Below are 14,990 nucleotides of genomic sequence, written 5' to 3'. Positions count from 1 at the left end.
AGGAACCAAAAGTGATTTAATTTAGTCTTTGCCATCAGTATATGACCAGACTAGCCTGTGCAACCGTGTAGTCTGACTAGGTATTTTACTATTGGTAGCTAAACTTTTGCATTTTCGTATTGAAAAACGGACTGTTCCAATTTCAATTTTAGCGTACACAACAAATTCGGTAGGTTAAGTGTTTGTCATGTAAAAGCATTCATATCCAATCTAAAATCGGAGATACATAATTAAGTAATAATTTGACCTTAAATTGTGATTTTAACATTATTACGTAAGAGGAGCTCCACTGCGATCCAATAGCCTAAAACTTATAGAACAGCTGGGACACTTAAATTCAAAAGATAATTAAGAAATATTGAGATAATTGAAAATCATATATTTGTGCTTTTTCAGTCTGATTTGAGTAAAAACACGTTGCAACGCTTTTTAATTTTGAGGCATTGTTCACGATTAGAATTATTATTCAGGAAAAGCGGAGGGAGCGAATTATCTGAAATTTTGCATACATATTGCTCAAGACCTTCATTAAATGGAACATTAATCCCGAATTATTATTTTTAGATTAAAGACTGATGCAAGTATTACTTCTGTTATAAAATTAACCACACATTTAATTTGCTTGGGCTATTTCTTGCTGTGTCATCCATTCTGTGCAAATATTGTGGTATAAAGATGTAAAATGCTCAGTGCAATAAGCACTTCATTATGATACTAAGAAAGACGTTTTTTTTATTCAAGAAAGCCTTTGTTCAAAAGAACATCAGAAATCGGCCCCATAAAAAGATCAAGTTTTCAGTCAGTTTAAATACCCGTCTATTAACAAGTGTTTTCTTATTGTTTCACTTCATTTTTTCAAATAGTTCACGATTATTTCCGTTGATTTCATTATTATAACTAATTGTTTACACAAATAAAAAAATAAAAAATATATATCAATTATGAAGGCGTCCCGGAAGTTCATATTTTCTAAACTGATACGTGTTTTATATTTTATGCTCATATTTCGTTAAATAATAGAGCTTAATTTGTAATACATATTTTCAGAGATTCACTATTATGCTTCTTGTACCATAAATTTATAATAAAAAATGGTATGGATAAACTATTAAAATGCCTAAAGTTTTAAATAGGCTGCAACACTTGAACATGTGAAGGATATTTTTAATATAGTCAAAGGGGCATGTGGGTTATTGATGACCAGTATTTTTGCGATGTAGATTACACAATTGACAATCAATGACTGCAAAAGGCGAAGATTTTTTAACGTTTAACTTTTTACTGTGGAGAATGCTATGGCATTGATTAATATCAATAACTTCTATTTTATTAACTTTGGTAACTTTGAGACCAAATGGGAATGTATTGCTCCGATACTGCTTATCATAATTTCATGTATATAAAATGTACCAAGTGTTATTATTAAAGGCTGACATGGTCGAAATGTGAACGTTAATCACAGTTTTAGTAACTGTAATATGATTAATGTAATATAAAAGTAAAACACAAGTGACGCATGTTTTTTTTTCAATATCATTTTAATGATAATGTAAATATTTACAACAACGTAGTCGTTTTAATGTAGTGATAAATGTACAATATGTTATTTACAAATATAATACACATATAATAAACAGATTTTTTACATTGAACATATTAAACATGTATGTGCTTTTACCAGTGCTTAGGTTGTTACATTAATGGGGAGTGACGTCATATTTTCAGTCTCGTTTAAAAATATATGTACTCATAACTTAAAGGAACTCCACTGAGGTCCAAAAGAAAACACATTTCTTACTACATAGATCAGCAGGGGGCATTTAAAAACAGGATATGCAAAATAAGATAAGAAATATACTCAGAGTCATTTTTTCCACAATTATAACTATTATTATTCAGGAAAAAAAGATGTCGCCGAAAGATCTGAAATTTTGCACACAAATTATTGGTCTAGACCTACATCAAATGGAACATTGATCCCGAAATTTTTTTTTCAGTCCAGTCATGTTAAAAATCAGCAGTGGAGTCCCTTTAATGTATTTCTATAGATAATTATATAACGTGAGGACGTAAAACACACGACGTGAAAGTGAAATTTTTAAAGCTAGTATCAATTCTAGATCAAACATTTTGAATTTCGATAGTTGAGATCAGTTTTGCATTGATTATGTGAGATTTCCCTATGATGAATAAATTTTTTTTATCAACAAATGATAAAAAAGCTTGAACAATTTATCATTTCTTGAAAAAAAAAATCATAGGATAATCCCAGCATTTAATGCTTTCTGAACTACGAAAAATTTCATTTCCCTTTTGAAAGCGTGAAAAGTTTCATGGACGAAATATAATTTCCGTAATAAACATTTTTATATGATTATTACGGAAATTATAATTATTATTCGGACACAAATTCTTAAATCACGTTTCCAAAAGAAAGAAAGGGTATTTATTTTATTTGCGATAACATGCAAACACGGTTATTATATAGAAAGATAATTTCAGACCAACTTTCTCATTTCTTCATTCAGAGATTGATTTTAACTAAAGTTTCTGGCGAAATCGAAATCAGAAACAAAAGCTTCAAAATGTCTCTGTAACAAGTTAAAATTTTAGAGATTGTAATTTCTAAACACTAGTGTTAATTTAACACTTCTTATTAATAAACAAAATAACTTTAAACTTAAAAAACAGTCTTTTATAGTCCTTTTTATACAGAAATAATCTATTATACAACGAATAAATACACCAGCTTTTTAACGTTCAGACTGCCTGTGCTTAGTACATTTGAATGATCTATCTAGTCCAAGATATATTTAAGACCCGCTATTATCACTTGCATCTAAGTCTGTTTTGATAGTGACTGGTGAAAGGGAACCGGAAGTTGATGTTGCTATGACTTCATTTCCGGGAGAGATCGGCAGGTTGAGCTGGTTTGGGGACGAATACTGGTTGTGTGTCATGTGATTCTGTGGAGATATGGCTCCCTCTGGGGACATGTGTGTCACGTGACCTTGATGCTGGTATTGGTACGGATTCTGGGTGTGGATTGGCTTAGGAGATGGTGACGTCACTTGGATCTGGTGTTGCGCATGTGGGGTCATTTGCATATTCATGTGTTGTTGGAGATGTTGCTTGTTTTCTTCAGGGAGGTCACTTAGTTCAGACGCCATCTTGATGAGCGTGTTTTCTTCGCGTTTCTTGTTCTGTTTCCTTTCCTTAGCACGGCGATTCTGGAACCAGATCTTCACCTGTAAACAAAACAAAAACAAACGTTAAAAATCCAAGGAAATATTGAAAATTAGATAAAGCACGTATAATCATTTATTTAAAATCTTGAATAGAAAAAAGTATTAGTCAGTATTTATTATTTTCAATGCTTTGTTGTCCACAATATTGTTTTTATTACGTGATAATTCGTGTGAGTGAACATGTATGAATTTTTTTTATGTTTTTGATATTTTATAATAAAGAGTGAAAAGTTTTTTTTATTCGTACTGCTTAGTGACAAGTTGATTCTACAATGCTTAAATACTTTGGTTCAAACACCTTTTGTTTTAAGCTTGCAGACCATCCGAACCACTTTTCGAGCCCGCTGACTTCAATTAACCAGTACTGGTGCCATATAAAAAAAATATAGAAGTGACTCTATTATACATAGGATCCGCAATCCCTGGGTTGACGGTCAAATAACTAAGCCCCAATGTCGACACTCAATAATTTTAACATAGACGTCATGGCATTTGTTTAGAAACGATAGATGAAACTTTGAATTATAAACAAGTAATGTGAAATAAATAATTAAATACCTGGCGTTCGGACAACTGCAGAGTTTGAGCAAGTTCGGCCTTTCGTCTGATAGTAATGTAACGGCTGTAGTGAAATTCTTTCTCAAGTTCGAGTCTCTGATGGTCACTGTACACAACACGGTACTTGTCCTTGGTGCGGGTTTTGCCTAAAATATAAAATGGTCGTCATTATTATCATTATCATTATTATTATTACTATTATTATTGTTGTTGTTGATGATGATGATTATCATCATCATCATCATCATCATCATCATCATCATCATCATCATCATCATCATCATCATCATCATCATCATCATCATCATCATCATCATAATAATCATATCACCATGTAACAACATCTTTTATTATAATCATTTTATTTTTTCGTAAGCTGCAAATGCTCTAGCACTTCTAAATTTATGATTTATTTAAACACATATGATTGTTTATAGAAGAGTTTTTTCTTTCTATTCAATATATATTATGCATAATTATATGTGACATTTCAAACGAAAAGACATGATTTTCACACATGAATAATGAATTAATTTATGATTCTTTTTAGGACCATAAACGAATAAAAACATTATCTCAACATTATCATGAATTGAAGATGATGATTAACTTAGCAAAACAATAAATTATGCAGTAATTTGCATGAGACAAAGTATAATTTTAGAAAATAGTCATTATCATGTTAGGGGTTAAATTATAGGCGCAAAGATCAAAAGAGGGTATGACCATTTCTAACTGTATGTACGTAACAAATATTTTTCATTTTCCAAAAGTTTAGGTTTGAAACGAGGATGGTTCTGTTTTTTATATGTCTAAACTTTTTTTGTCGTTTTTTTTTTAAATTTTTATTACAAAGATAAATGTTAATTATGTTTATTCCTTATTGATCTATTCATTTATTTTGTAAATTTCTTTTTTTTAAATGATTGAGGAAAATTGGTTTATGGTCATAAGCTTGACATTATCAGTTAAAAGTTATGTATAATTTTTGTTCTTGTTTTTCACCAAAATCCATTACTGCTATTGATATAAGACGAGATTGAACGAATATGTATTTGCCATCTTTTCATTTCTCACGCACGTGTTAATCTTACGATACACGTAACTAATACATAAAAGAATTATAGAATTATACGTAAAGTGGAATTTCTTTCAAGTTAGCGGGCGCTCTTCGAACCTTTGTATGCAATTTATTGGTCTCAATGGACTATAGGTAATGTTAAATTATGTAAGTGTACTAAAGGTGTAAATTGGAATAGAACAGCCATTGTTGTCCGCGTTCTTTGGTCACGCGCCGATCGGACAATTATTTCAATGAGATTGAGAAAATGTTGATAGAATAGACAAAATTATTATAGAAAAGTTAGCTATGAATCTAGATTTAAGAACTTTAGAAAAATATTTTATTCTCAGAAAATCACAATGATCTAATTAGCGAAGATAATAATGTCTTGTTTTCCATGTATATATTTAAAATAAATTCAAATAAGAACACCCAAGTTATCCCCACAATGTCATTTCTTTGATCTTTTTCTTTCATCTTTTGCTTTTTCATTGTATTATGAATTACGGACAGTAACGGGCCAGTCCTATTTGACGTAACTTCCAATTACAGCTTGGTCATCAAATACACGAAATGATTGTGACCACAACGACATAATGAACCGCTATTTTACCTAACCGGAAGTAATCAATCATTCGCTTTTGGTCTCCTGAAATGAAGATTTCTTCAACATTTTCCCACATCTCTGTGGAAGTTTCCCTCATATTTAATATTTTCGAGCATTTCGTATGTTTGTCAGAGTAACAACGTCGATATAAACTCAATAATGAAACATGTATATCAAAGTCTTCAATTCCGTGACGAAATTAAATATTTATTTGTTTTCCCGAGTTATTATCACTTTTTATTGATAGGCAATCGAGGCCGATCATCTTAATGGCGTATTAGGATCTCATTCACGATGTCATATCAACCATTTATTTATTTAGTTCCTACATATTTCGTAGCAACCGCTATTTAACGTTACTTTAATTAATCCATACACCAGCAGGCGATATTTTTATCGTCTGCTTATTTAAGTTGACGAAATATTAAAAAATCATTTTCAAAAATAAATGTCATTTTAATAAATCTTTATACAAATCATTTATTTCAATTTTTGAGAGTTTTTTGCCGAAGCTAAGATAGTATACCCAGCATGCAATTTTAGAAATGTTTTTTTTTTTCTTGTCGCTGTTTTATCTCGTGTGCTAATCAACCTGTATTTTTGCGCCTCTAATACATTTCAATCTTTACCATTATCAAAGCTATTTATCCACACTTCAAAAAGATGATTTTATTTAATTAAATCTGTTCAAAGTCGCTGGACTTACGCTGCTTTATGTAGAAGCTTTTTATCTTAGATTTACTTTAGTTATCATTTTTGTATATTTACTTTTTAAAGTGATATCTGCACAAAGAACGTGATTGCAACAGAGAAAAGAAAAAAACTTTTTTTATTTATTTCTTTACATTCGTTTAGAGTAATTTTCAAAGTTTTCTGCAATTCATTATAATATATATGCACTTTACATTTGAGATACTGTTAAGAAGTTAAATTACCTATGACCACACATATTTTTAGTATTAATTAAAACCTAGATAAAATTAAGTTTAAATAAAAAAAACGTAAGATACATGCATTTGCCAATTATAAAGTTGCAAAAAAAACAACAACAAAAAATAAAAAAAACAACAACAAAAAACAACAAAGAAATGGAAAATTTATGTTTGCAGTAAAGTTCTGAAACACTTATTGCTCATGATCCTTTAACGGTTATTCAGGAACCGTACCAACAGGAACTGTATTGGTCTTAGTGGCCCCCTTTTGATGTTTAATTAATAAAGATGTGATTACAAATGGTCTTACATAATCAGTAATTATCATAATTCTAAAATAAAGACGTTGATCATGGAATCTTCAATCGCATAAAACACATGTGCCGTTATGTGAAACAGTCCCTCTTTATAATAACCGTTACGGTACATTATTGGTAAGGGTCCGTGAAACCCTAGGGGTCAGTCTCAATAAATCAAAGTCACCGCCAGAATCTGGAAGCAGGGTGGTCGTCACAGGAGCCAAGGGTGCGGTGTGCCTTAGACATTTTATAACCCCTCCTAATGTTTTATATGTTAATATGTTTATGAATAGTTTAATACATTATATTTATTATTAACATCTTTGATAAGTAAATAATGATAATGGAGATCTGTTTATAACATATGTTTAACGGGCTATAAATTATCAACTCGACCGACAAAATATAATAGCGTCCGATTACATAAAATTATTAAAATGTTGAGAATAAGATTTTAGAATTATTACATTTATGATTAAAACTTAAAACTAAAAGTATAGCATCAACTACTATAGAAAAAGAAACTAACAATTCAATTAATTCAGGTACTGAATTCTTGCTGGAAAAAAAAGATCCAAAAATTCTTGCGCCATTTTACGACAGCGCGTGAAAGTTCGGGCGAATAAAGAGGATTAGTTACGTTTAATGAATTAACACACTTCGTCATTTTACCATTAGTTTAAGTACTGACATTGGACTGGGAAATGTAACACATCCGAATACATTTACAATAGGTCATTGTTTTGTTGAATTCAACTGGAAAATGAAACTGGCTATAATATTTAAGATGAATAAAGCAAATATATATGAATTCCAGCATTCTAACGCAAGAATTCCCTATCTAAATATTCATATGATGTTTTTTTCTTTTAATAAATAAATTACATTCAAACATTAAAACTTCATGTCTCCAGATGAGCCAAAATATTTCAAGAAAATCATCCATGAGCAAAATGTACTAAGATATTAAGAAAAAAACAACAAACAAAAAACATATTGACAATACAAAAGAAAATGCATGTTTTATGCAACTATTGACTTATTTTTGTAGGATTTATTACCATATTACTACTGCGTGACTAACGCAGTGAAAGGCTTTTTTTATTAGTTCTGAACAATTTTGGTAATTTTCATAGATTTTAAGTGCCGTTTGCAATAAGTAAAATCATTTTCTTCGTGACAGACAATATTTTACATTTCTTATATTTTTTTTTAAAGATTTTCATGAAAATAAGAATTTATCTGTTCAAAGCCTGGCGTTAAATCAATGACCTTTAGTTTCGGACTTGTACATTAGTCAGATTGAATCTGATGTACCCGAGAATGAAAGAAAATTAGGGTGACGCTACTCGATTAGAAATTAATAATAAATATGACGCACGTGCGCATATCTATAACAAATCTAATATAAACTATAGACAAGAGTTTGTGAATGCAAAAAACAATTATAACAAGATCAAACGCATACAAAAGTATAAGTATAATTTAAAAGAAAAAAACAATCTTAATATTTTAAGCAAATCTCAGCCTCGTCAATTTTGGAAAAAAAAATAAAGAACAATACTCTAAAATCTCAGCCAGCAAGCAAAAATCTTGAATATTGACGAGTTGTATAATTTTTTCAAAAGTTTATATTGTTCAGATAATACACATTTTGATAGATGAGGAACTCAGTGGTAATTATGATGAAGACCTTGATTGTAAAATAACTATGTCAGAAATAAAAAGAAAGCGATCTATTCACAAAAATGATAATAAAAGTAGTGGTCCTGATACACTAATCGCGGAAATATACAAACACTCATTTCTTTTATTTCACAGATAATACTAGAATTATTTAACAGAATTTTTGAATCTGGAGAATACCCAACATCCTGGGGGTCAGGAATCATAGTACCAATTTTTAAGGGAGGGGACATTAATGAAGCAAAAAATTACAGAGGGATAACACTTATAAATATCATTGCAAAAATTATTCTCAAGTCTTACTAAATCGTCTTACAAAATGGTCTACCAAATATAACAAAATCATCGATAATCAATATGGATTTCAGAAGGGAAAATCAACAGTCGACTGTATTTTTTCTTCTACAAGCTATTATTAATAAAACATTTGCTCTCGTAAAAAACTATACTGTGCATTCATAGATTTTTTGAAAATGCTTTGACAAATTAGAAAGATCATTTATATTTCAAAAAACTTGTTAACGAAAGGGCAGGTTCTAAATTCATTAAAGCTATCCAATGTATGTATAGTACTGTTAAAGCAGCTGTAAGATATAATAAAATGCGTTTTTCACCCTTTTTTGAATCAAACATCGGCGCAAAACAGGGAGATCCCAGCTCCAGTCTATTATTTTTATTCTTTGTAAATGATATATTAAACAGTTTTTCGACGAATAATATTGGCGACATTTTTACTCTCGATGAAATTAAAGCTGTTCAATACTTCTTTTTGCCGATGATGCCGTACTATTTGCACATTCGCCGGAAGCGCTACAGTCATTACTTAATGATCTTCAAAATTATTGCAATAGTTTTGGAATTTAAATGTTAACACTAACAAAACAAAAATCATGATTTTCGAACAAGGTCGTCATACTGCATACACTTTTTCTTTTTAATAATATCCCACTCGAAGTAGTGACATCATTCAAAATATCTAGGAATTACTTTATTCAAAAACGGTCACATGCATCGTACACAAAAGAAGCTTGCTCAACATTCGTTATTTGCTTTACATAATTTATTTATTGTTTTTAATCAAATAGACCTATCTACACAAGAAAAATGTAAACTATTTGATTCTTTGGTGGGATCAATCCTAAATTATGGCGCCGAAATAATAGGCAATTACGAGGGTAAAAGATATTGAGCGTATACATTGTAAATTTTACGAAAGACACTTAGCGTTAAAAAATCAACGAATCTAGCTGGTCTTTACGGAGAAACTGGGACGGTATCCGATGAGAATACACCGCAAAATTATTATGATTAAATATTGGTTAAAAATTTTGAAGCTCAGAAAATAATTCATTAATAAGAAAAATGTATAATGTCATGAAAGAAGATGTCAATAATAACATATCATATAACGGAAAAAATTGGGCATATCAATAAAAAAAATACTTGACGAAATAGGTTTTTCTTTCCTATGGCTACAGCAAAAACGAAATTAATATATCATTTCAAATAATAAAGAATAGAATATTAGATATATATAAACAAACTTGGTATTCAGAAATAAATAATTCAAGTAAATTACAATCATACAGTATGTATAAGTACGAACTCGAATTTGAAAAATACTTAAATTGTGTAAATATAAATAAATACAGAGTACAACTGACACAATTTCGGCTATCATCACATAATCTAGAAATTGAAATTGGTAGGCACAACGGAGTTCCAAGAGAAAATAGACTATGTCAACAGTGCAATATGCATGTCATTGAAAACGAATTCCATTTTTTACTCGTTTGTCCAAAATATTATAACATTCGTAAGAAATTTTTAAAACCATATTTTTGCCGTTGGCCTACACTTCAAAAAATGGAAACTTTAATGTCATCTAAAAATGAAAAAGAACTTAATAATTTGTCAAGATATTTATATTTTTCACTTAAAATAAGAAATTCTGATTAAGTTTTATATTGTTAGATCTAAATAAAGACATACCGTAAATAACATATCTGAAAACATATTGTATGACTGTATTTGTATACTCGTATATATATACATATAGATAACAATAACAATTTATTTCAATGTTAAGTATATATCTCATATTGTTAATTGCTAAATCTCATGAAGGTATATTGTTAATAACTTCTCTGAAAACATTTTGTACTGTTTTATGAACAATTTATTGTAAAATGTCTTACACTTTACCTATATTATGTAATAATGGCTATATGCTATATGTAGTTTAATGCCAAATAAAATATTGAATTGAATTGAATATTAAGACAACGTGGCCAGTTGTTACACCGGCGCTCGCATTTTTTTAGCGCGAAAAAGTCAATAATTTCAAGTTCAGATATAACATGTAAAATGTCCATTCATTTAATTAAGACATATAGATATTAAATATATAATCGCCAGTTCTTTTAAGTTAATTTCATCGTTTCATCATAAATTTGACACATATATTCGTTGTCTGAATTTTTCCAAACACTTCTTTCAATATCAAAAATTTGATTTTTTTTTTAAATTGAATGAATACAAAATACCCCACGTTTTTTCTGTACTATTATTTGATAGAGAACGCGTGTGTCGGTCAGACATTAAAGTATTATACCATTGTCAATTAAACGTAATTGAAAGTTTTCTTACACATACGTGCAAGGTAACGCCACCATATATATACGTTACATCATGTATTGTGTATACAAAAGAAGATTTCTATTCAATCCCATTTAATTTTCACCAATTATCTCGCCTAGGCATATGTGGTCATTTAAACCAAGGTGATAGGTCTATTTATCATTTTTGTTAAAGTTAACGCAATTTTTATCCCAATTTTATGTATTTCCGGGAAAAAGGAGTTACGGTGGACGCGGACTTTTTTTCCCATTCAAAATAATAGAAAAAAAAATTTTAAAAATTTTGCTGGGGGATCTAAAAAACTTTATTAACTTTTGATCTTGAAGTGTTTTGACTAATCTTACATAAGTCTGTTTAAGTAAGATAGAAGATGGTCTGTTATAGAAGAAAAAACGGCAGGAAATTGAAATATCATACGCTAAACTTCGCCTAATTCTTCCCATTTTTGGCCTTAATCAAAATGAAATAATCTAACAATTCTACTTTTAGATTTGTGATATAACTTTTAAAATGACTCATAAAGTAAAAAAAATATAACAGCTATTTCATGTAGCGCGATGAATATAAAAAAGTAAGAATATACTTTGGAACTATGGCATTATATGATTTAAACCGTACTTTAAATTACACTATTTCCATATCTATTTAACGTCTGATTTTAATTACTTTTAATTTCTAATGTCATTGGTTAAAGTCTTTGTTTTCTGATTTTTTTAAGATATACCATACTCAAGTTTAATATTTGAAAATGACTTCAAGTCTATTTTTATGCATATAAAATACATAGAAAAAACTAGTTTTAAACTCTACACACAAGGTACTAAAAGGATCAACTTTACTGGAAACATAGTTTCCATATTCCTTTATTCAAATTAGACAGATTTACAAAGAATTGCATAGATTAGAATTTCATAGCTTTCGATTAATTTCTGTGATTAGAATATTTCACTCAAAGATGGGCATGGTATATTTTTAATTACACAAAGATGTTCCTAAAACGTCAAAAGTTTAGTCTTAAATAATGTATAAAACAACTTTAAGCGTAATGTGGCTTTTTTTTTCACCCTATAGTCCTTCCTTTATAGGTACTTAAAAGGTGCAGTCGCATACATCAAGTCAATGAATCGGGGTTTTGTTTTTAATGTGACAATTTTCTAATATTGTTTTATTTATGCATGAAGTAATTGATTTTTAGATTAGGAACCGCATCCAAATTACACAAATCCGCCTTTTATATCTCGGACATGAATCGACGAATAAAGAACATATATTTGCTATATCAAAGCAAATTAAAGATTAAGAAGAAAAAAATCGATCTAATTTTTCTATTCAATCATTTTTAACTTTTTAAGAACTTTTTTCTCTTTGTTCTTTTTTTTCTGTAAAGCATTTAACTGTAATTCAACTAAATCTTTTAAGCTAAATTTACATTAAAATATTTTCTAAAATACATTAGAGATAAAGAAATGAAGAGCATAATGGACTTTTTAACGTGAAAAAACTCTGTTTTATATTTGTTCAAAAACAAACAAGTATAATTACATAAGATAAAAAGAATTACACACATGCTTCCGGCATTGTATTGACAATAAATGTATTTATAAGATATTTTACATTAACAAAAACGATGAAATTTTGTTATAAAACTATTTTTATGCTTTGGTAAGAAAAATATGATGTTAATATAAAAAGTTCATGTATAGCTCAGAACTGTATATGAGTAGAAACCTCCATCAACCCTTTTTGGCGCACGAGTTATTTCGACCCGTGCGAACTTTGGCGTTCAAATATAACAATAAGATCCATAGTTTATTGTTTTGAATATTCTGATGGAAAGTAATAACAACATGTATAGCATGCATAGTTCAATTAATAACTTGCCATGCATCTCTATTTGAATAGGAGGCCAGTTAACCCGTGCACACTATAAACCTAATAGAAAAGGATCCAGCCCTTGAATATGAAGGAGTTTGTAAATAAAAAGTGATAGAAAGATTGTTTATTTCTTTAGAATTTAGAAAACAATTCATGGGCTAGACCCGCGTTTAACTAACAGTGTGTTTACCTGATACTGGAGCAGACTGGTAAGCGGCTTTCTTCATCCAATCATAAGGGGGTCTGAGCTGCTTGTTGGACGGAGAACCGGAAGAGGAACTAGAGGAGCTGGTGTCACAGGGCGAGTCTGAAGTCATCTGAGTCGGAGCTTGGCTGTAGTCTACACCCATCTGTCCAGTACGGTAAGGATAAGCGCCCATTCCCGCCGGAGTACTGGTCATGGCGCTAGAGGTAGCAGGACCGTAGCCCCATTCGTCAGGCCTAGGACCGTACATAGCGCTGTACCAAGCCTGCTGGACCCCATGGTCTGGCACTTGAAACTGGTTAAAGTCCTGTGGATGCTGCGTGCCAGATCCGTTGTAGCTGAAGCCGTTGAACGGGTAGCTTACCGGCGGTGACGGGTATCGCGGGAACATCCCTGAAGCCGGTGGCTGATCCGGGCACATCACCATGGTAGACATACTTATTTAATAACTGTGTCACACAAGTCCACAAGAAATATGTATCACGTAAAATATATGTCTATTTACACTGTTTATTATGATTAGTATATCGCTCCAATAAAATGCAAATTGTTTCAAATTATATAGCACTACTGTAAAAGTTTTTAGAGTATAAAAAGTCAACTCAACAAATGAAATATAGTTCCCTTTGATGATCAAGTAAATAAGTCCATAAAATAGTTTACATTTGTCGAATTATTTGTCAACACTGATGAAAGAAGAAATATCTTAGGTTTTATTACCGTTTCCCTGCCGCATAAATTAAGGCGGGGTCAAATACCCGATAAGAAATCGACCTAATCAATATTCATAAACTGTAGTTTCCCGTAAGGTATTGATCCGCCTCTTTACTTACGTTTAGATCACGCGGTATGAATACGGCTCGTTTATTGGTCAAGAGGTAATTTGACACCTGGAGGAGGTCATGTTAATTAGCAGAGTTATAATTCTGCCATATAGCACAGGATGGTGCGGAGAATTTGACTGTGTATTGTAACTTGGCAGGTGACAACTAGCATCATAGAAATCCCCATACGGCACAATATACTATTCTTGAAAATGAAGTAATTCTTGATTTTATGACTTCATACAATTTCTTAAAATAAATAAATAAAAACAAACTAAAAATATCATTGTAATAATGTTTTATTTTAAACTTTAATCGATGAAAAACAGTTATGTTTTTGATGCTTTTTTTGGTCAGAAAAAAATCAGAAATAAATTGACTTTTCATTTGAAATGTGTTTGATATAAGGGGGGGGGGGGGGGGGGGGAGTTCTTGTTTAATGCAACGGCTGATGAAAATGCGCGGAAAACATCTCTGTTGAAAAAACAGAAACATCGTTAAAATTACACATTTAAAACTTTTTATTTATAGACAGTTTTGATCAAAATATACGCAGTTTCTATAATTTGGTATCGTTTATATACAAACAAATATTGAATACTGATTTGAAAAGTCTATCATTCGTTTTTTTTTTATTATTTACTTTTATATACCTAAAAATCCCAAAATTCCTTCTCAAATATTGTTTTATTTTATATCATATTTATTCTTCATCAAGGGAAAAGTATATACGTGTATTTCTTTGATAATAAAGAATTTCTATGGAAAGTGATTTAAATTATCTTTTTTAATTTTTAAAAACTTGCTTCATTATATAATGTATTATAGTAGGTTTAATTTTTGTATGATTTGTCACGGAAATACCTCCTTATTTTTTTTAGATAACAACTATAATTCAAATGATATGTAATTGAAAAATAGTTGTGTTACAATTCCTGGTTTTTTCTTCAGAAATACTTACACTCAACAAATTAAAAGATCGCCGCCTTTTATTCGGATGGCATAGCTACTTCTGCAAAACATACTTGCATAAAACACTTAAAAATGATAACA

The 14,990-nt window shown here is 30.2% G+C and overlaps 1 protein-coding gene across 1 annotated transcript; it reads right to left on the bottom strand.

Annotated features, from left to right (window-relative positions):
* Positions 1-1,524: 1,524 nt before the first annotated feature.
* Positions 1,525-13,813, bottom strand: LOC132719261 (homeobox protein CDX-1-like). The gene is made up of 3 exons (XM_060703022.1): positions 13,099-13,813; positions 3,807-3,952; positions 1,525-3,248 (listed from the first exon to the last, which is right to left on the bottom strand). Exons 1-3 carry the CDS (start codon positions 13,547-13,549, stop codon positions 2,814-2,816), a joined length of 1,032 nt encoding a protein of 343 aa, XP_060559005.1. The 5' UTR covers positions 13,550-13,813; the 3' UTR covers positions 1,525-2,813.
* Positions 13,814-14,990: the final 1,177 nt, after the last annotated feature.

Source organism: Ruditapes philippinarum, unplaced genomic scaffold (assembly GCF_026571515.1).
Source record: "Ruditapes philippinarum isolate M1 unplaced genomic scaffold, ASM2657151v2 ctg16635_1_1_1_1, whole genome shotgun sequence".
Taxonomy (NCBI): domain Eukaryota; kingdom Metazoa; phylum Mollusca; class Bivalvia; order Venerida; family Veneridae; genus Ruditapes; species Ruditapes philippinarum.
The sequence above is the reverse complement of the archived record's forward strand: the minus strand, read 5'-3'. Positions and strand labels throughout refer to the sequence as shown.

What these genes read in the sequence shown, in the direction of transcription:
- LOC132719261 (XM_060703022.1), bottom strand. Translation starts at nt 13,549, where the DNA reads ATGTCTACCATGGTGATGTGCCCGGATCAGCCACCGGCTTCAGGGATG. An exon ending in CCAGTCTGCTCCAGTATCAG is followed by an intron (nt 3,953 to 13,098) that starts GTAAACACACTG and finishes TTTATATTTTAG; the next exon opens with GCAAAACCCGCACCAAGGAC. An exon ending in TGCAGTTGTCCGAACGCCAG is followed by an intron (nt 3,249 to 3,806) that starts GTATTTAATTAT and finishes TTTTGTTTACAG; the next exon opens with GTGAAGATCTGGTTCCAGAA.